The following is a 22912-nucleotide window of genomic DNA, read 5'->3' on the forward strand; positions in this document are numbered from 1 at the left end:
CAAGCAGTCCTGCCCTATCTGTTACCCCACCCACCTAAGCTCTCTTTGGCCACTGCGATTTTGACGGAGGCCTCAAATTGCCTGCAGCCGCCCACCAGGGGGCAGAGTGAGAACAAGGTTCCAGACCGTCTTCTCAATTTGGATTTGGAATGTGTTCAGTACATGGGGCAACGTTAAGGGACCGCCCACGCTGGAGCATGCTGGGAATATACAGGGGACAGACACCCATATTAAAGTTGTTGGGGGGGGGGGGGGGGTGCCACAGTAAAGGTGGGTAAAAATGAAACAAAGGAGAAGCAGGCAGCATTGGACCCACATCACTGTATAGGGGGGGTGGGGGTCTGAAGTGCCCTCCTGCTCTGGTCAGAAAAGCAGCCTGAAATTACACAGATTGTCCCCCGGGTGTCATTCAGAAATGTAAATCTGCTTTTATAGTGTTTCCCTGACAGAAAATGATGCTGTGTGCCATTAGCAAAGACAGAGGGGGTGAGCTCTGCCGGGACCCACAGGCATTTGGTCTGCACACACATACGCGTATATGTACTGTATACACACACACACACACACAGAGAAACACACACGCACACAACAATGAAAAAGCGACCACAAAAGCGAAAGACTGCCACATGCTCTGAAGGACAGTTACTGGTTCAAATACCAGGGGAGAGCGAATTTGCATGCGGCTGTCTCTGTGCTTGGCTTCTGTATGTGTTAATGAGAGAGTCGGGATCTCTGCCCTGCTGCGAGAGAGTCAGTGCAAAGCCACTGCGGGAGTGTGTGTTTATCTGTGTGTGTGTTTTAATAATGATGGTCAGTGGTGGGTAGGGGCATAGGCTCTATGTGTGTGTGTGTGTGTGTGTGTGTGTGTGTAGCAGGCTGCTGAGGGTTAAGACTAAGCTGCTTGACATGGAGATTGCACAGCCCCTACATTATTATTATTGGCTGTAGTGATCTGGAAAATGGGAAAGCAAGAAAAATCAGAACCTGTGCTATAGTATACACAGACACACACACACGCACGCACACACACACGCACACACATAAACAGTATTAATATTCATATGGTTGTAGGGACTCTCCATCCATTTCTGTGGGCATAACCCTAATCCCACTAATGATGACCTTAACCCGTACCCAGCCCCAACCTTAACCATAAGTGACCAAACAAATCAGAAGACCCCCCCCTTACATGTCACCTCGCAGGCTGCTGCTCCCTGTCACATCGTCACTGTACACCTTCTGCTTAGAGCATCTGCTCTGACACTAACTGCTTTCATTTCAGTCCCTTTCAGGGTAAATTTTTAAACATTCCCACTCACTTCTGCGTATTTCGACACGAAGCGCTCCCCCTCCAACTGGCACCTGCCAGTCCCCCCCCCCCCCCCCCCCAGCCCGGTGACCTGAAGGCCACTCCCGTCACAGTAGAGCAGGGCTAATGGCGATTCCCTCCAACCAGAGCGGATGCAGGGAGGGAGGGCAGGGAGGACACGCGGAACAAGGTACGGCCAAATTGGAGCCAAGCGCTGGAATGTATGTGGCCAATACCCAGTTACGCTGAGAGGCAAACTCACAGTCCGCTGAAATCCATTAAGCGTGACAGAGTGGCAATGTATGTAATGTACTGTATGGCCCAATTATTGCGAGCCGGCCTTGCAGACAGCTCTCATGGTGAAGGCTCCACCCTTTCTCAGCCTCCAGTCCTCTTTTTCCTTGATTGTTCAGTTCTCATCCTGGTAAGCGTCCCGTGTTGTTATAAAATATTATCGTGTTATTACTACTACTGACTGAAGTGTAGTACATTACGCCAATACAATAAAACAAAAAAAAAGTTATTATGTAGAAGATAAAGTACCATTTATATATTTTAAGGACCTTTAACTCCTTTGTCTTTCACGTTTTTAAATTCCTCTCTCGTCTTACTGAGATGCCGCCACACAGATCCAGGTATCATACTTTGTCTCCTTACATTGTCACTAACTATGCCCACCAGACAGGTGGATGTTGTGGTGAGTTTAATTCGAATTAATGACCCCCTGGTATAAATAGAGCTGATAGTCTGTATCTTATGACTGCCAGGACCCGTAGAGAGCTGCAGGAAAGGTGATTAGCGGCAGCCAAACAGAACAGCAATGACGACGCTCTTCTTGCTAGCCCATGAATAATCATTACTGCAAGGGAACTCGATATTGAAAAATCGTGTGCGTCGCTGCTTAATTTGTGCCGGAGTTCAGCTCCTACATTCCAGCATATCTCAGGTTCGCTTGGCCACCTCAAACGCTACACCTAATAATAGTTAAATGTAACATTAATTTGAGTTAAACTTTGGTCGAAATACAAATTGAACTAAAGAAATGCGTATTTATAAAACCAGTTGTGTTGTACAATTTCTTCTGACATACATTTGCTGTGCATGTTGCATGTCTTGCTTATACAACTTTTGATTTGAAAGGGAAAAACTACATCACGCCCTCACATAAAAACCCACTTATTTTGGCAACTAAAATAGATGAGGTTATGCGCCAGGCTGTTGCGGCATAATAATTAAAAGAAATTGTCAACCATTAAACGCATCTCATAAGGTAAGTCTGCCTTGCACATCGATGCAACTAACAGGCGAAATATTGCATTGCTACGTGTCGACGTAAATAATAATGCATTATCGTTGTGTATGTGACATCTTTCATAGTCAGTGTCCGCTGGCTCTTTGTATAATGCTGGTCACAGTAGGCGTCCGGGGTCCCTATGAGCTCTGCCACTTTAGAGTTTGCAGATAAAACACTGGTGTGTCCCACATTTTTGCAAAAAGGTCGACTGTCTGTGGGTCTCCGAGCACCGGACTGGAAAGCACTGGGCTAAACAATAAGCTGCCTTCACAACTTTGTCCTCTCCGAATCACAGCTGGAAAATGTAGAAACACTAAAACGAAAGACCTTTTCCCACCAAACTGTCTTGCTGTAGAGAGGAAGCATTTTCTCAATGGTCTCAAATGGAAACAATGAAAAAAAGGGGCGTGTCATCTGCCCCCAGTTAAAGGGTGTCCAGCACAGTACATGACAAAGCCTAACATGCCCTTAATCGCACAGCAAGATCCGACACATCGCAATATTCTCCCGTCACCAGAAACTTTTAGCTTAACTTTTAACGTCGGATAACTCCCTTCAGTGGCCGTTGTTATTCCTCATGAAAAGCCTGCAATCTTGACGAATTGAGTTCACTCAGACATAAAGTGACTGAGTGCAAACACAGAGTGGTCAATTTTGCGACGCAGAGTAATTTGCCGTTACATTTAATGGATAGCCTGAGGTGGAGCGCTGAAATTCAGCAATCTCACCTTTTTTTCTTTTTAAACTATTTTATTTAGTCAAAACCTCCCCAGAATGCACATGGTCATTTTGTTTGGATAATTTTCTATCACTGCTAACTATTTTTGTTTTCATAAAAAGGTCAAACATATTATTGTGTGTGTTTTTAAATTATATTTATTAGAGAAACTGTATTTTATTACAACAAAAACCACCCCTGGGATCAATAAAGATTGATCGTTTTTTAATTTTTTCTTTCTAAAGAAATAAATTAATATATACAAATATACACCACAGAGCCCCTAAAGTCACGTAAGGTGATTTTAAAAATGTTGTGCACACAGGTTATTGTTTTTGTGTAAAAATGAGTGCGACACTTGGCTCCCACACAAGAGCAGCAAGGATTTCATTGTATGACATTCTAATGTGAAAATAAAACTTGATTAGCTGAATTCTGTCCATTATATGGTCTCTCTATGTATCTGAAGTCCTTCGAGATGCATATGAATTTAAGTGTAAGATAATCTCTTGTGCTCACAAGATTTTAAAAAATCACCTTATGGGACTTTGGGGCTCCCTAACACATACATGTTATATACATATAATAGAGTTTTAAATGTAACTTTAACTTTGACAGAATTAAAAGTTAGGTAAAGAAAATATATAGCTACAGTAAGCAAAAGTAAAATGTAGCAAATTTACTCTATTTTAAGTATTACTAGACGAAATGTATGTGTGACAAGATATATGGATAGAGTAATTTTTCAGCTAATGGGTGAAACTTTGAAATACTGTATACTACAGGAATATACAAAACATGCAAGTTTGGCTATCAATCATGAACTGCACAATGGCATTTTTCAGTACCTTTGCTATTTCCTGTGCTCAGATACACCACATTGAACATTGCAAAGGCTACACCATTTGCATAATTAGGGTATGGGATTAAGCGGCGTCTCCTGAAAAACAGGTAGGCTGATGGCCACAAAATTTGTACAAATCTATCCAAAGGACAGCATTTGATCTAAATTATAGAGGTCTGCTGAAAAGTTTGCCTGCCGTGGGCGATGAATTTTTTATGACGCACAATTTACATTAGTGCCAAGCAGAGCAATTTCTATACCCAGCAGAATATTCTGACTCAAGAAATATGTTGGCACTAATAAAACATAGAGTGTTGCCACAGTCTTCAGCCCCTGCCTGGTCATAGGAGACCTCAGGAGCATTTTATTGAAATTCGACATTTTCTGCTGTTATATAAAGTGTCCCATTGTGAACCGACTGGCATCCTGCGGCCTGACAATGGGGGGGCATGGCACCTGAGGGCGCCCCCCAGCACCCCAATTAAGCCACCAGGGGGAAGGGTCTGTGCCCAATGACACGGCCTGAGATGGATGGGCAACGCGTTTAGCTACAAATCACTGTTTATACATTTTTCTGCTTTAAAAACAGAGTAAGTGTTGCTCTCTAGGAATATATAGACAAACTAAATTCATTTACGAACTCCAAGGATAAATTGGAAGATTTAGCCACAATTTAGAACAATATACTTACATTCCTCCGCATAATACTACTTATCATACAATTAGGCTTATAAAGCAAACTTGTCTTGACAAGGCCATCTGTAGAAGTCCACATAAGAACACACACCGCAATATCTCTCTAGCCTTGTAGGCAGAGCACCTTCCACTGGTAACTAAAGGTAAGAAAATAAGTGATAACTAATATTCCCACTTAATGTCTTCGGATATTTAGAGCTGGGACATTGGGCTAACTGCTAACCCCCCCGATCCCCCCCCCGAGGGAAGACTGCATCCTACTGGCCCTCCCAGGAGCCAACAAGATCCAATCTAACGTGATCTCAGATAATAAGATTCTGGGATGACCAGTGACAGACACGGGTCTATCGATGGGTCATATTGTCCATACTGAATTACCATCACTTAATGCTACTGTCTGCATTTATTTTCATTTTTCAAAACAGGACATTATGCATAATGCATATGAACACACACAAACAAAACCACGTGGGCCACAGCACGCATTGTTTTTCCACTCATGACAGCTCACACATGCTTGAGGAACCCCCCCCCCCCCCCCCCGGGTCACCTCTTGGCAAGCATGCAGAATTAATGAATATGATATGAGGTGTTTAACTCCCCCTCCGTCTACAATAAATAAATAAATCAGCATGATAATACTGCTGCTGCTAACGATGAGGGCTGTGGAAGATGGAGTGTGTGCAAAGGAAACTCCCTGTCCAGTGATTTGTGCCTGACGTCCTACTTAAGTTTAAAATATATACATTTTCCCCATTACAGTGTTTGCCCTACAGTACTACAGCTTTGATCGTTGCTATAAAGCCCCTTGTTCACCCAAAAGTGATGCTCAACCCTCCACACTTATTACTCAGCTGTTTTTCAAACATAACGCTTTCAACTGAAACAACATTTGTGCAGGTCCACACATTACAATGGCTGGATAGCAGAATAATGAAGCGTGGAACATTAATTAGGACCGTGGCTCCTCTTAGGAGACATCAGCCCTGTACCCATTGTCCCCGTCGTGCAGATAAAGCCGGCTTCACGCTCTCACTGTTACTCTCCATGCGGGCATCTGCATACACACTCGGGACATTCCCTGATACGTGGGTCTGCTCGACTGCACATCCAGAACACCAGTTCCCTAAAAATGACCCGGCGTCGTCCGCACACTGGTCTCGGAATTCAAATCCTCAAACGTCGTTTTCCCAGGAGAAATTAGGCAGCTTCATCTATCTGACAGACGGTGACAGAGGCAGGAAAAGCAAGCATATTGAGCCCTGACCTCCAGTCGTACTCCCAGCCTCTGGAGATGTGACTCCTAGGTTACGAGATTCCGGTTCCTGCAGGGACAGACGCGGCAGCTTTGATAGGGAGCAGGCAGGTGTGTGACGCTCCGCAGCCGTAATACTTCTGTATATCAGCTTCCCCAATAATCCCCCACGGAAAACCCTGACAGCTTCTCCCGCCAGCTAATTGAAAACACAGATAACTCCAGGAGAGAGAGAGAGAAAAATGATGTGATTACTTTTAGCATTATAAGGAGCTTTGCAGACATGGAGTGCGCTCTTAAAGAAATAACAATCGGGGAAAAAAAATCTATGTGCAGCACCGGGGGAAAATGAAGATATCAGAAGGAGGAATGGCCAAAACAAAAGTCTCTCCAGTTTATCTACTTGTCCATGCAGAAAGTTCCGGACTTCACTTAGTCGACTCGGTGTCTACGTCTAATATAAAGTACAACTGGCTTCCTTCCAATTCTCCACATACTGCGCATCCGACGGCCTGCAAGTTACGGAGTGAGGACCGGGAAAAGCGAGAAGATGAGAAGAACGCGGGATGACCAGAGGCAGCCTTAGCTGAGAGTGAGGGCAGCTGCCTGCGTGTCCCCAGTCAGACGAGTGCGAAAGCAGGACCCCTGGCCTGAAAACGGCGAGTAGAGCAGCACTGCTCCTCAGGTGCGGCCAGGGGGCTCAATTTCAAAAGACACATTTGATCTAGGCCTTCACACACGGAACAAACGCAATGTCCCAGCAGTACGGCCAGGTCCTCTCGTTCTAAAACACCCCAACTTCCAGCTAGATGGTTTGTTTTACTGACATGTGTACATGATTGTTTTTCACAAAAAGGATTTAATAGCCGGACCCTGGAAGCCATCGCCCGCATCTGATCCAACCAGATAAAGTTTTATGCCGGGTCAAATTTCGGAAGTGCTGTTTTCGAGAAAATGCACACAGAGGAACCCTTGGGGTGGTCTTTCCAAAACAAGAGCTGATTCACAAAGTATTATGGAGATATCGCCACCAGGCCTGACTCATACTGCAGTTCACAATGATATGTTTGGACCACAGTCGGGTACCATCTCTGACTTCCCTTGGACGAAGCAGCCTCAAGCAGCCTTTGTAAACAGAGAGTCATATGGACAGCGGTTGAGCTGAGTGAGCATTTGAATCCTGGTCTGGAGGACTGGGACTGCAAGATGCAAGATACACGGGAGCTTTTTATTTTCAGTACTTGCACTGGTCACCACACCCTGGTATTGGACAGTGAGGGTCTACACAGTTACTCATTCCTGCTTCTAAACAGCCACGCAGTGTGGGGGGGCAGTTATCTTGGCCCACGCAAGCATCAGCTCTCACTCTCAGGGGCTTCAAGACTTGGCTCTGAGATGTTCTTTGAAAGCCAGGCAGCTTCTGGGCGTTGGAGTCATTAAGAGCAGCTTGCCCTTTAGAGCAATGCTGAGGAATTCACGGTGCATCGTAACTCTTCCGTTAATGGGCTCAGCATCCGTATCCGTCAAACAAGGGCGCGTGTCGGATTTTGGCCTCTAAACCAATGCTTGAGAAAGCATGCAAAGAATGTAGTCGTCTATTGGCTAAGAAATGACTATGAAACAGACTTCACATGGCTGAAAGACCATGCAACGGAAACAAGGGAGCAGGTATAGTGTGGCTCCGTGAAGCAGCATGTTTAAAATGATGGCTGATATAGCTGAACGTAAACTGATAGAACAGCAGCTGGGAAGCCGTGAAAGGAACTCTGTCCCCAAAAGTGGAATCTTTATGGGCCATAGAGGCCCAGACCCTGGGGGGGGGGGGGGGGGGTCATAAATACTGACCCGGAAAGAAATGATTTTATAAAAATTCATTAATCTCTGAAGGAGCCAAAGGTGCTGACCAGGAGTGCACCCTCTGTCCAGGGCAAGCATACCCAGAATGGGGGGGGGTATGGGGTAAACTGCCAGAGGCCCAAGTGGGGGGGGGCATTAGTGTGTGAGTGTGGATAACAGCAACTTTGGTTTGGAGTGGGGGTGGGACATTCAAGAAGTTAGAATGGTGGGATGCAGCTCACGCGAGATTTAACACTGTGATCCCTCTAACCCTGAAAACAGGCCACACAAGTGTCAGGAGACTGCTGGGGGGTGGGGGGGGGGGGCTCGCTGCGACCCAGAAAAAGATATCACAGTAACAGAGGGTAGTGTGGCTTTGGGCATTGCTAACTGAGGAGGGAACTTTGGTTTTCAGATCACCTGCTGAAGGAACCACTGGAGGGGGGAGCAGCCACTAGTCAGACTGCTACCAAGTTTTATAAAGTAATTAAAGTCCTGCTTCCAAAAGCCACACCAGCAGCTCCGAGCTGTAAGCTGCCGGCAGTAGAGATGTCATTCATGACCCCAGACCTTCACACTGACAGAACAACAGACATAACATTACTACATGACAAAAGAGCACGATCACAGAAATAACAGAAGCCCACTAACATTTGGTATGTCTACGGTGTTAGAAATTCCCTCCAGTGGAAATGTCATTACCAACAAACAGAGAACTCACTAAAAACGTATAACGCATTGATAATCGGAAGTCACACTGTGGTGGCGGCGTGTGGGGGGGGGGGGGGGATGCATTTTAAATATGAATATCACAATAAAAGAAAGCTAAAATATAATGGCTGAATTGGCAGGACATGTGTGGGGAGTTCAGAGACATTGCTGATTACTGAGGGTGTAAATTCTGCTCTCCACAGATCACAGGATCAGTTACCCACACAAGCTGCATGTAATGCAATTTCCTTCACATACAGAGGGATTTATGTGCATTTTGACAACAAAATGAGCTGAAGTTATCATTCTGGGTGGGAATCTCCGTTGAACATGGCTGACAATCATCTTTTCAATTTATGCGATGATGGAAGAAAAAATAAACTGGGTTCCACCAATCAAATTCAAGCAAGGGCGCGGGAGTGACCCGATGTGATCTGAGGTGACATTTCCAGCAGCAATTGCCATGTGCTGATAAAGAGAAAATTGAGAATCAAACTTCTGGAGCTTATGTGGCTTCATGGTTATCAATTGGAGCCTGATGTATCAGGTCTGCTGGCTGCTAGTCAGCTGATCAACCATGTGACCCATTTCAAATCGTAAATCCTGTGAATATTCTCTAAGGTCATGTCAAGACACCCACAGCACCCATCTGGGCAGTACAAACTCATCCTGCCAGTGTGTAGGCATTCTGGATTTCATTAGACTGTATTATGGCTAGATACCTTACATACAATACTAAAGTACAGCAGTTAGATTATGCTACATACTCATCCATTAGCCAACTCTACATTCTAAATACTGCCATGCTAACATATCTCAAGGGTTAGTTACTGGCATGTTAATCCTGTTTGCCTGGAATCTGCTAGCTGCAGCCGGTTGTTAGCCATAGATTAGAAGTTATAGTCTTGTTAGGTAATTCTCAGAAGTAGAGCGAACGCTTAAGCAAGTTTCACTCAGTGACCATACACATATTCCATGTGTGACCATCCCTCCGTCGTTAAAATTCCCTGTGACGTTACAAAACTCTTCTGTCACGGAACAGGTCAAGCAGGAGGAGAAGCTAAATATTCTTAGCATTTACATGCAAAACACGACAGAGGGGCATATAGGAACGTCACACACAGAAATCGTTTTTTCCAGTAATAATCCAAAACATCTCCATCTCCACGCCTTTTCGCAAGCCCCTTCGAGCTCTCCATGACTCGCAGACACATGAACAGGTGAGAACAAGCTTTGGGGGTCACAGCACAGGGTCAGCTAGCTCTGCTGGAGATGGGGGTTAAGGGCCTTGCTCAGGGGCCCAGTGGCAACATCAGTCTGCAGGTCTCGGGATTCGAACAAACAACATTCTGGTTATTATAAGAGAGACCTAACCCATAGAGCCCCACACATCCCCCAATTTTTTTAATTACAATTGAATAATGAGACTGCAAAACAGAACTGAAACTCCCAGGTTCAGGGATTTTTCACATCATTAGTGTCCATTAAACACTACATCCTACAGGTTTGCAGAATGAGCCCCCCTCTGGCTACGGTGCAGGTGCATCACCGTGCCGGAAATGCCCCCAGCTAAGCCAGGCAGGATCACCCCCACACCGCCGCTTCTCAAGGACTAACCGCACATCAGCACACCACGTTCCTAATTTGTCCCTTTAGGCCGCTGATCCCCTGCCAAGGGAATAATGTCACTCCGCGGACAGATCGCGGATGAGCGATGGCTACGTCGCGTGGCGGAAAATAAACAGAGGGAGCGCTTTGCCGGCATTCACGTTTTTGACGGGTCATAAAACATAATGGACGTTGACCTTAAACTTCTGCATACTGCCTTCCTCTTGCCGCTGTGTGGAGTTCGGCCAAACTATGAGTTATGGTGACGTGGGGGGTGGAATTCTGCGGGAAGACGGAATTCGCTTTGCAAACACAGTGAGTACCGTGCATTAGGCTCCATGTCAATTAACCTCATGCACGTATTCGCTTTTATCTCTCAAAGTGCAGGAAACCTACAGGGAGGGAAGATATCGGCGCTGCAGCCTGGAACCCGGGGAACCCGGGGCCTGTCACGTAGAACCGCGTGGCCTATCAGCCGCACGACCCCAGCTCATGTCGAGAGCGCAGCTTCGATCCCGAAGGGAGACGCCCGGGAAAAGAAAAAAAAAAAAAAAAAAAAACTCCGTGATGCTCTTATGAAGCATATCAGCCATAATCTGCAAGTGCAGGATCAGCTGCGAAACAGAGATAGACAGCGGGGGAGACAGTGAAACGAACCCCCCCTCCCCCCCCCAGCCTCCCGTTCATTAACACAAATCAGCCGCGCAATTAAAACCGCATTTATCTCAATTATCGAACTAATGAGACTTATCCCTGAGGACGGCGGCTCCCCCTCCTGGGATGATCCAGACGAAAAACAAGCCCCGCCCTGGAAGGCCCCCCGAAAACCCAAGAGCGCCCCAGCCGCATCCTTCAGTAGTTATTATCTGTTAAGTACTGACAGCTGTATCAAGATTTCAGGCTTACCCTGCTAACTCGGCCCGATGCTGCGCCATTACTCATGATTACTGCACGGCTGCGCCTGCCGCGCCTGCCGCACCCTTAATGCATTCATGCAACTCTGCGTCAGGACATGTCCTGTTCCTGAAGAAACCTTGCCATTATCTATCGAGTTCCCCCTCTGATGGAGCCCCGCCTGGTCGCGCTGTTACTGCAATGCTTTTGTTGAGGCGGGGGGGGATGGCGGGACGGACTTGCGATTTAACAGGAACACATACAGCGATGGGTTTACAATGGGCCCCTGTTTGGCCCCTGGAATGTCCCTTGCCCTCCTCTCACTTATGACCCTTCATATGCCTGTCGCACGTTAAGCACCCTAGAACTGCCCTTTTCATTGACCCGTCGGTACTGAGTCAGGGCGTCCCCTAGGTGCCGCGCTCTCGCTCCCAACACCTCAGGTGGCGACGGTGAATGGGATATAAACATATGAAGGTCCCTCCCCAAGGCTGGTGCACTGCTAACCCCCACGTGGTTTAACCCAAAGAAGACCAGAAATCCCTACCCGACATGGTCCCCGAAACCTCATTTTTCCCATCACTGATAACACACAGTGCTGGAAACGCGTTTGGGAAACCTTCAGATCCTGAGGCGTGATGCAGGAGGATTTTGGAGCCCCCACCCTGCCGCCCGTATCCACATGGGGGTGTTAGGAAGTCACTGGGCTGCCATTAGGGAGTTGGAGTGGGATGGTGCTCTGTGCACGGCCATGTGGGCAGAATCACACACCCAGGGTTCTAAGAGACTGTGGGCTGCTGGGTCCTGCTGTTAGATAAGGACGGAAAAACATGCTAGTTCCATGACGATGGCCCTATAACGTAAGGGACCACTGGGGTTAGAACATCAGGTCGGCCATGCAAGAAATGTAACCCTAGGGGCCGGTATCGCGAGGCTGGATTACCTGCTTAGCTGGAGAACTTGTCAGATTTAACATACCTGTAATCTGCGCTAAATTTAAGTGAACGAAGATAAAGTCCATTTAAACTAGAGTACCTCAGATCCAACAAGTTATCCGGGTAAGTAAGAAACGTGGCACAGAGTCCCAGCAGAGCCGGGCCAGGCCAGGCGTCACCACGCCTCCTGTAATGCCAGCCTGCTGTAATGCCAGCCTGCTGCCCGTAGCAGACACATCCTGCCCTGCCAGGCAGCTGCTCCGGCACCCGCCATTACTTCTGCTCCAGTTAAAGCAGAGTCACGCCATTTTCCGCGGAGACGCTCCCTTCCTCTCATCATCTCGTCTCTCCCCATGTTATCGGCCTAATCTTCTCTATCTCTGCTCCGTCGCCCTCTCACGCAAGCCTGTTTAGGCCAGAACACGCAGTCATCTTTACCGCCTTCCTGCAGCTCACACGTACAAACCAAATCCTCTGCTGCTAAACGCTATCGCGTCTGATCCACTAATTGGATGTACAGTTTCTAATTTGATTATAGCTCATTGGAAATACTGTTCTTTCTCTTAATATGTGGTTGAACAGCTCATTATGGGCTGTGAGCTGGATGTTTCCATTTAATTGTAGCGTCCCCTTCCTCCCTGCCTATCTACCTTCTCTTAGGCAAAGTACCACAGGACCCCAAAGCTACCAAAAGAGGGCACCTCTATTACAGCTACAGGGGAGGTAGATTCTGCACAGGCAATATAGAGCGGCTACTATATGAACAGGGGGTAAAATGCACCACTCGGATTCTGCCACTTTCTATAGCCCTTAGCATCCTGACCAAGTCATCTGGGCTTCTCCAGCATCCCCTGCGTTTAGTCACGCACATGCTGTGCTAGAGAGCGGCCCATCCCTCAGTGCGCTGGCTACTGCGACCCTTTAAGGCTCCGTCAGTCATTTTACAGTCTCAGAATCCTTTAGGGGGCGTTTCGCCTCATAGGTAAGCAGTGAGTACAGTAACAAGGAGGCCTTGAGTGGCTGATGTCAGACGGACACACTGGAGTGAGACATACCTGACACAATGCTGTAGCCAATCCCCCGGGGATTCCCGCGGTCCTGATCGATGGCCATGATCTTCCGTACCTCATAGCCCTGTGAGCACACAGAAGAAAAACTGAAAGACTACACACATACATGAACACACAAACAAAACACAAGTCTTTTGGCATTTTTAGTGTTTTGATTGCAGTGACAGATTTTTATAAAATAGATTTTCCCATTGTGGGGACTGAAAAAATGGCCCCACAATGTCAAAACAACAGGTTTCTATCACATTATGGGGACTAAATGTGATGTATATCTGACCCACATACATGCATGCACACATACTCAAACGCACATGCACGCAGACATACACGCACACACATGCACATACATGCACACATAGACGAACACACGCAAACACACACAGGCACGCACACACACACACACACACACACACAACCACTGATCTTGTCCCACAGTTTACTCAATTATGGGCCATATTCTATTCTTTTCAAATTCCATTTTGCATGTTCAAGGCAGAAATGTAGCCGCACACCACACCGATGACCAATAAACTTTTTTCTTTTAAATTCTGAAGTGCTCATTTCAATTTAATTCCCTTCAAAAGATGCATGATAATAATAAATAAATAAATAAACAAACACAGGCACCGGACGAGGAGTCTATAACACAGGGGGCTCTTCAGCCCCTTTTCTTCAATCAAACGTGGCTCAGATCCCTGGAAGCGGCCTGGCGTAGCGTGGGTGAAGCTGCCAGCCTCCCATTGATCCGGCAAATTGCGTCTACAGCATGTTTATGCTCTGTTTCTACCAAAGTATCTCCTGCCATCGACCAATTACAGCCGAATCAATTATGGGCCTTTTAAGAGGATGCTTCTGCGCACAACAAGACACGCTGAAATAATATGAGTGATTCTCCAGCTGTTGATGCACTGGGAATGTCTAATCGCACAGCCCCCCCCCACCCATGGCAACCACCCCCCCCATCTCTTCACTTCTTTCCATCTGATCGTACTCTCGCCTGCCCTCCTCACCTATACCATATTCTTTCCACTTTGTTGGTTCATATCAACAAGTATGACAACAAAATTGTATTTGCCCAGAGAAATAAAAGCGTTTAAATGTCAAAAACAACAGAAATATACCGGGGGGGGGGGTGGGGGTGGACATGTGGAATATTATTTTTTGTCGGCCGTGCCTATTGGGCTTTTTTGGGTGGGGGGGTGTGGGGGTCTGCATGGCAGGAACTAGAGACAAATATTTCGAGAGGTGACCTGTGACAGTGTCACGAGTTTGGCATTTGCTCGTCTGTAAATGTCAATCAGTCAGACAACAACGCATGCATGCTTGCTGCGGTCTTTATCTTGCCCAACTTCTTATTCTTGCGGGGGGGGGAGGGGGTGGTCAAGGTTAAGTGGGAGAAGAATCCAGAAATGGAAAGCAGACTGGGACTGGCGGTGTGGGCAGACTGGAGCGGTACTACAGGGCACTGGGTAGGACCAGCTGTAGCGGGTATAATGAAAGAGTGTCTCCAAGCAGCATCCAACAGGTGAGTGAGTGTAGAGGCCAGACGAGAGAGAGACAGAGAGAGAGAGAGAGAGAGAGAGAGGGAGAGAGGCCGAGCCGTGGGCCGTGAGCCGTGGGCCGTGGAGCAGCGCCGGCTGGATATTGTAACGCAGCCGAGCAGAAAGCGATAATGTGCAGCAGGACAGCGGGAGGCTGAGATTAGAGCAAGCGGAGCCCGCAGAGGGGGAGAGAGAGAGAGAGAGAGAGAGAGCGGGGCAGGGAGTCACCAGCTTAGGCAGCGGCAGGGACAGAGCGGGGTGAAGGCGCCCGGCCCCCTCGCGCCTGACCTTCCCCCTGACAGCTGACGGATAGGGTGGCCACGGTAACGCCCGCCAGTGCCTCATTAATATGCATGCAAATGTACTTCCTGACATTTCAGTACAGTGCAGACAGATAGGGAGCGAGAGAGAGAGGGAGGGAGAGAAAGGGAGAGAAAGAGATACGCCATCCTTCTATGCATCCTTACCCCCCCTTTCTCTGGCTCCAGACAATCAGCCAACAAATAGGTGGCAATGGGTGGGGGGGGAAGATAGCAACAAAGTGATGGTTTCACTCATGTGAAGCGCAGAGGGAGTGATGTCATTTATAGACTCGTGTGAGTCGGAGAAAATCGGTATTAATGGGAAAGGGAAATAAGGGATGGAGAGTCAAAACAAAACGTGACGCAGGATAATATAATAAGAGTGGTGAGTGATTTGCACCCGTGGGCCGCATTTTCACAGTAAGGCGGGGAATCATCAATACACCGGCTAATTGTTTTAGGGGTGAGGAGCAGAGTCACCGCAGCCGTGCCAGTGTGGCTGACTACAGGGAGACACTATATTACATGTTTGACTATATTTCAGGCATGAAGAAAAATGCAAGAGTGTATATTTTAAGCAGTAATGGTTTTGAGTGCTCGCCTTTCAGTAACAATACAGCGGTGTGATCTGAGTATGGTGGCAGAATACCACCACCCACCAGAAAAGATGGAGTGGGGGGGGGGGGGGTTGAGGAGGATGGCAGAGGTGAGGGCGTGAAAACCACAATCAAAGAGAAAAAAAAAGACTCCTTTCCTTTTGTGGGATAGGCCCACCCCGTAATCCCCCCCCCCCCCCAGGTTGCAGGGCCTAACATGGCTAGTAAATAGGCCCTACTTGGGTGATAAATCCTGGCCTGACTGACCTTTGGTGGGTGCGTCTGGCCGGCGGCTGCAGCGCGTTAATCTCACGCTTTAATAGCATTTCTATAACGCGCCGTTGGGGAGCTGCCCACCAGCCCTGCCCTTAATTACTGTCTATTTACCGCCTCCTCCCTTGGGGTCCCACTAGGTACTGCGGGGTGTCAAAGGGGCACTGGCACTTTCACCCGCGCTGTCACTCTCCATCTCTCTCAGCCGGGCTCTTCTCTCTCTCTCTCTCTCTCTCTCTCTCTCTCTTTCTCTCTCTCTCTCACACACACACACACACAAACAGGGTCGCTGGAACACACACACAAGCTGAAAGTGGAAAACACTTGCATGCTGGTCAGAAACAGACATTATACTGGCCAACATTAAAGCTTTAGGAATCTCGTAGGAAGCCATTAGGGCTTATGGAGTATAAAATATATCATATACAAACAATAGTAAATGCATACAGAATTACACTACACTTTCTCTCCCACTTAAGTAAATATATTTCACATATATCTAACTTGATTTTTTCAGGAAAATACACTGGAAAATCTCCTCTCTTATTTGGGAATTAGAGAGACAGAGATATAGTGTTACACAAGCAGCTTATCTCCCAATGTTCAAAGGTGCATCTAACCTGTATTCTGATTTATTTACTTCCCGAGATTTTATTATCTGTCCAGACTGGCGATCTGCCAGTGAAGCAACTGTAAGGGGGCTGGGCACTGACCGGCGGAGAGTCCTCGTAGATGTTGGTGCTGTAGGGCAGGTTGATGAAGATAGGGTCCATGTCCTGGACGTCAGTGATGATGACAGCCAGGTTGGCCAGACTGGAGAGCGGTCTTCGCTTGTCCTGGTCCTGTAGGATGGAAGAAAGAGTGAAGCAAAAGCAAAAGGCCGAATACAAATGCCAATCTCATCCATCCATCCATCATCCATCCATCCATCATCCATCCATCCATCCACTTATCCAAAACAGGGTTTTGGAATGTATTTAAACTAAAAATGAGTAACTGTGCAAAAATATTTAAACTGGACCGCCTTTCAATAATTAAGATGGATGCTGCACCTCTGTTTACACTGGGGCCGTGCTCATGAGAGTGCTTGTACTCGTAGCTCTGTGTCTTCGGAGACACTCGAGAGTGATGGGGAGCACTCTCACCGTGGCGTTGACGGTGAGCTGGTAGGCCACTGTCGTCTCGTAGTCCAGTGGCCGCGATACGGTGACGGTCCCGCGTGCCCCATCAATGGAGAAGAATGGCGACGGAGGCTGAAAGGAGAAGAGCACGCTGCCGCCTGTGCCCTGGTCGGGGTCCGTGGCGTTCACCATGAAGACGGAGGTTCCCACTGGGGTGTTCTGTGGGGGGGGGGGTGGGGGAACGCGGTCACTGATGCTGCAGGATAGAGGGTGACTCCGAGAGGGACTGTCACCACAGAGACGGACCAGCACTGGACTCCAGAGGGAAAGAAAATCAATTCAGGAGACAATAATTCATCCATCTTCCATAGCTGCTTATCCAGTACTGGGTCTCAGTCAGCTTGAATGCAATCCCAAGATGCTCTGGGAAAAGGATACCCTGGATGGAACTGCAAACGCGGGGAGAACACATAAACAGAGGTGGGCAGGGGGATTTGATTCTGTAACCCTGAAGGTAGAGAATTCTGCCATATCTTTAATATAGTATTTGTTTTTTGTATACTTGTTATTCAAAACCCATTGCTATTATGTGGCTGTAGTGTGCCATTACATTAAAAGCATGAACAATACGCATGAAGTGCAGGTTTTCAGACAAGTCAACCAACACAGGAACAGAAACAAGCAGGTGCAAGACATGTTTCACGTAACGCACCTAAACTAAATCTGTCCTAAGTCCATGGGATCTTTATAATCGAACCCGGGACAATGTGCTGTCACCACAAGAGTGAGCATGCCCAGTGAAGACAAGAGGAGAATGAGGAAAAAAGCATCTCCCTGGCACAAAATGGGAGATTCCAACCAGCACACACACACACACACACACACACACACATGCACACACACACACACACACACACACACACACGCACGCTCGCACACATAGACACACACACGCATGCACACACACACGATTTTGCCTCACCTGCCTGTCTTACAAAGTAAACAAACTAGAGCCACCCAGCCTGGCCCAAGATGCATGATGGGGGCACCTAAAAGCACTGTATCAGGGAACAATTACCCCAGAAGCCCACAAGGGTGTGCTGACGAGTGGTTTGGGGACAGATCTGTCACAGACCCAATTAAATTAAAAAAAAAAAAAAAAAGGTGTGTGTGCATGTGCATATGTGTCTCACATATGAAAGGAAGTCATCCCACCCTGTGGTGTGATCACCCAAGGGGGGTGGGGGGGGGGGGGGGAGGGTCATAGATCAACTGTGACATGGGCACCAGGTGGCGACCTTTCCAATATGTCGCTATTCACCAAACGACCATTCAGAACCATGGAAAACATTGCCCCCAATCCCATATGTCCCCCCCCCCACCATTCGGGGTGAAAATAGTCCTATTTAGGTCTATGAAACCCACGCCCTATATCAATCAAGGGCTTTTAACACAACCCCTCCTCCCTCCTCCCCAGTGGCACCCCATGATGGGGGTGTGGGTGGGTAGGGGTGTGGGGGGGGGGGGGGGGGTGAGATTTGTCTGTGACTATATCGTCCCTCAGATGTGTACATGACAGCCAGAAACTCCCGTATCATCAAGGTGCAAAAGCACAAACACCTTGAAGCAGCCATGCAGACACACGTCTGACTGAATTCATACGCTTGTACAAACAGCTGTGCCGACAGACTGCACACAAGCTGCTGCTGCACAGACACTAACGTCCTCTCCCACTGCCTGCCATCCCCGGAGCCCCCGGAGCCCCCGGAGCCCCGCCCTCGCCGACGAGCCCATTACCACATGGAGCAGGGAGGGCAGGTGTGTTTAACTGAAATCGAAAGTGACACAAGCAGCAAAGTGTTTACCCGCCCGTGTCACTCCCCAAGGCAAATTCCACGGGAGGGCAATTAAATAAGTAATACCCCCGCCTATGGCTTGGGGTCAGCACTGGGGGGAGTGAAACTGGGAACTCTATAAGGCCACTCAGAGCGCCATGCCCCCCCCCCACCCCCCCCACCAGCGGCGATGGCTGCGTAATTGTGCTGAACCCCACAACCTCCAGCGTGCCGGCATGGAAATGAAACAACAGAGGTAATAAAAGCTGATGGCCTGCGGGGGCAGCAACCCCCCCCCCCCCAAAAAAAAAAAAAAAGAACAATCCATCCATCTTCCAACCACTTACCCTGATCAGGGTCATGGCCCACACCCCCCCCCCCCCCAGAAAAAAAAAAAAAACACCCCTGTGACACCCATACAGCCCCTTTCATTATTTCCCCGCTCACTCCCCTCCCTCCAGGTGGACGAGCACACATCAGCAGTTTGCGTCAGGTGCGTCTGGATGGATTACCGTCTCTGCCGTCTCGCTGCTGCAGAACAGAGAAACTGAGGGTGGGTGGGTGCGGGGGGGTGGGGGGGGGGCACTTACCATAAGCAGAAGTGTCAGATTTGCAGGGGGGGGTTGAGCTGTGTTAATGACTACGGTTATAATTCAAGACTCATTAAATTAAAACATATGGAAGATTCCTGCAGCCTTATTACACTGGATAGAATCAGAATCATTACCATACTTCAGATTGTAAAATTATATGTTTATTATGGAGCAACTATAATCCAGAAATATTGGAGCACTCTATCTTAAACAGATAGTCTTTTCCTAAAGTAACATATGATTTTGCCTGTTTATAAAGGTAAACATTTTACAGGAGTCAGTCAGGTTTATATGCCTCTTAACAGCTTGATATTGGGACTTGAACCAACATCCTTCAGGTGCATTCCATTAACTGACATGCCACGCTGTCCCTGCTGACAAGTCGGGCTCTTCCACTCCGCGTCTGGCTTCCCACGGTCACCGGTGTTTTCATTACTGCGGTAATCCCTTTCCCACAGTAAAAGCGAGAGAGTGGTATCAGTGGGAAGTGTGAAGATGTGGAGATGAATGGAGAGAGGTCCAGAATGATCAGGGGCAGACTGGCGCAAATATGTGGTGACAGCACATCCATGCAAATGCCAGGCAGAATGGGGGAGGGCATGCTGGGAAGGGTGAAAGGGTGTTCCGGAATGATCCGGGCAGGGCAGCCAATGGGATCTCGAATCAACGTGTGAGCATCCTGCCGGAGAAAATCGATGGCTGAGACAGGATGCACAGCCATGCTTGAGAGAGTGTGTGTGTGTGTGTGTGTGTGTGTGTGTGTGTGCATATGTGTGTGTGAATAAAAGGTCAATAAAACTGCAGCAGAGACACTCTGTATGAGACATATGGAATCGGACTGGAGAAAACGCAAGAACTCTAATGTGCTTACTTGATCTCTTTGATATAAGCTTGTTTGCATGCCTCTGTAAGGTAATGTACATGAACTCTCACTTGTTGACTAAAAGATCAGGTTTAAATACGCTTTCCTAAGACACACCCTCAGCCCCACAGCTACAAGGCTGTCTGAGCTACAAGGCTGTCTGCCTGTATCCTGGGGAGCAAATATATACCTGTAACTGCTACCCAGGGGTGCACTTGTGGATTGATTACGCAGCAACCTTCCCCGTTCCTCCAACGCCATTAAAAGGCCAGCATGATGTCACTTCCTCCTTCCTGTCAGTTTTACATCCTTGCTTATTCTCCTCTTTTTCTAAGGATGATCAAAAACGGTTCTTGGCTTTCAGGGTCTCGGTTACTGTCAATCCAAACTCCACCCTGGTGGAAAACTGCGAGTGAGCTGTGCAGGTGCGAGGCGGGGGTGGGGGGGGGGAGCATGCACGGCGGGGTCAGCACATACCTTCCTGGGACACCTCCAGGCTGCTATGGATCCCCCTTATCTGCCCACTGCTCCCCGGGTCCACGGCACCCGATTAACACTGCAGGCCTCTTGCCCGAGTGTCGTCTCCGATAAGCGCTTTGCCTAACAAGGTTCCTCTCCACGCTCCTGGTCCACGCCAGACTCCCGCACATGTTCTCCCAGCGACTCCACTAAACACTCTGCACAAGAATCTCTTTTGAGCCAAACGCTTGGGGAGCGGCAAGGTTCGACGCGCGGATGTGCCGTCGCAGACAGAGCTGGCTGTTGCTGCAGCTTACACTCTAGAATATTCTTACCTCGCTATGTACTGACCCTCTCCTGTCCATCAGCATGTTAACTGCCTACCTTAGCAGGACCGATGTGCAGCCCCCCCTCCATTACTGACAAATTAAGTCAGATGCTGATGGGATGCTGGCACCGGGTGAGAGGAGCCGTTTGCCTGCTCCGGGGACTCGTCCCCTCATTAAAACCGTAATCTGACAGCAGAGGCGGCCGGTGCTCCTCTGTGGACAGGCGCAGGTTCCCCTGGAACGGCGGCCCGGGACCGACTCCTGGACAAAGTTTCATTCTCGCACCGCGGTGGATAATTGGTCCGCCTGAAACCGGGAGCCGGCAGTGATCTCCAGGCCTGTTCCTCGCGGCAGGCAGAACTAATCACATCTCGCTGGCAAAGGGAAGTAATGCTTTGGTATCCCCCCCCCCCCCCCCCGTTACAGCTGCCGCCCGTGTCTCTGCCATCGCCATGCCGAGGGCTTGTTATGACTCGCTAGGTCAGCATGCCGCAAGCAAAAGCTTCTGCGCCGGCCAGCCTGCCGCTCCGGGCACAGCCCCCGGAGGGCCCACCGCAGTTGGAGTTCTGGCCCGCGCATCAAAAAGTCCAGCTGTTGGCTCCAGCGCCCGCCACAGCTGGCCCTCCCGGAGCGTTTGCTCGTCTCAGCGCCACTAATCCCTGAAACATTTAATGCTTCTGCACCCCAAGCCACTTACAAGGTCGCCCCATTTACACAGCTGGGTGTTTCGCGATTCTGAGTACTGGCAACATCACAGCCTGGTCGCAAACTTCTGGGTCATAATCTGTGCCCAAGAGCAACAGGCCGTCTTGGTCCCTTTATAAAGAAATGCACCATTTGCTGGATTTCTGTCTGTTACCATCCCTGTGTCCGGATGATGAAGAAAAGCAGTTATATAACAGCAAACTGCTTGTTTTGCTCGCTCCCCATGGGATTTTAACGGACTTAAATGCAGTTGTTATTTTACTGACTGATGGTAAGTGAGAGTCAATAGAATCCTTCGGGTGAGAAAAAGTGTAATATTTTTCCTTTCATTGGCCAGGAAGACACATGTATTTCAATAAAAGGTTCTGCAAAACACAAGTGGATTAATGTCTGCCCGCTGAATCTCTTATTGTTTTACTGCTGAGCGTGTTAAATTTCCACAGCGTGTTAATGGCCGCTGCATTACACTGCCTGGTGTGTAATATCGAACACCCCACTGATAGCCACTCACTCCTGACTTACTGGCTAATTTGCTGAATAACTTGCATGCAAGCCCTCCATCCAGTCAATTTCTCAACTAATAATCCCATATTCAAGACTTTCCGTTCTTTGCTTTTAAAGAAATTCCCACACATCAAGCGTGAATAAATTCAGACTGTAATAATAAACCTCCAAAGCTTCTTTTATAGAGTTGGAACTTGCTAAATGTGTGGATGGAAGTTTGCAAAACTGGATTCCTCTCTGATGGACAGCAATCCCTCCTCCAGCTGCTTAGGGATCACAGGGTCAAAAGGCGGGGGCACACTCTGTACGACATGCCTGCCCATCACTGGGCACATGCTGTGAGAATGCTAAGGGAACGCTATCAGCACACTGTGGGTACGCTATAGGTATGCTGTGGGTACCCTATGGGTATGCTGTGCAAACGCTATGGGCACGCTATGGGTATGCTGTGGGTACCATATGGGTACGCTATGGGAACTCTGTGGGTACACTATGGACATGCTGTGCGAATGCTATGGGCACGCCGTGGTTATGCTATGGGCACGCTGTGCGAACACTATGCGCATGCTGTGGGTATGCTGTGGGTACGTTATGGGCATGCTGTGCGAATGCTATGGGCACG

General features: G+C 48.3%; 1 protein-coding gene across 1 annotated transcript in view; it reads right to left on the reverse strand.

The window, feature by feature from the left end:
- Positions 1–22912, reverse strand: part of cdh23 (cadherin-related 23) — a 187125-nt gene that overhangs the window by 92461 nt on the left and 71752 nt on the right. The window contains exons 7-9 of the mRNA XM_072709700.1: positions 17028–17222; positions 16596–16724; positions 13156–13234 (exon numbers count right to left, since the gene is read on the reverse strand). Of these exons, the coding sequence (XP_072565801.1) occupies positions 13156–13234; positions 16596–16724; positions 17028–17222 (403 nt within the window). The remainder of the gene's footprint in view (positions 1–13155; positions 13235–16595; positions 16725–17027; positions 17223–22912) is intronic.

This window comes from Paramormyrops kingsleyae, chromosome 3 (assembly GCF_048594095.1).
Source record: "Paramormyrops kingsleyae isolate MSU_618 chromosome 3, PKINGS_0.4, whole genome shotgun sequence".
NCBI lineage: Eukaryota > Metazoa > Chordata > Actinopteri > Osteoglossiformes > Mormyridae > Paramormyrops > Paramormyrops kingsleyae.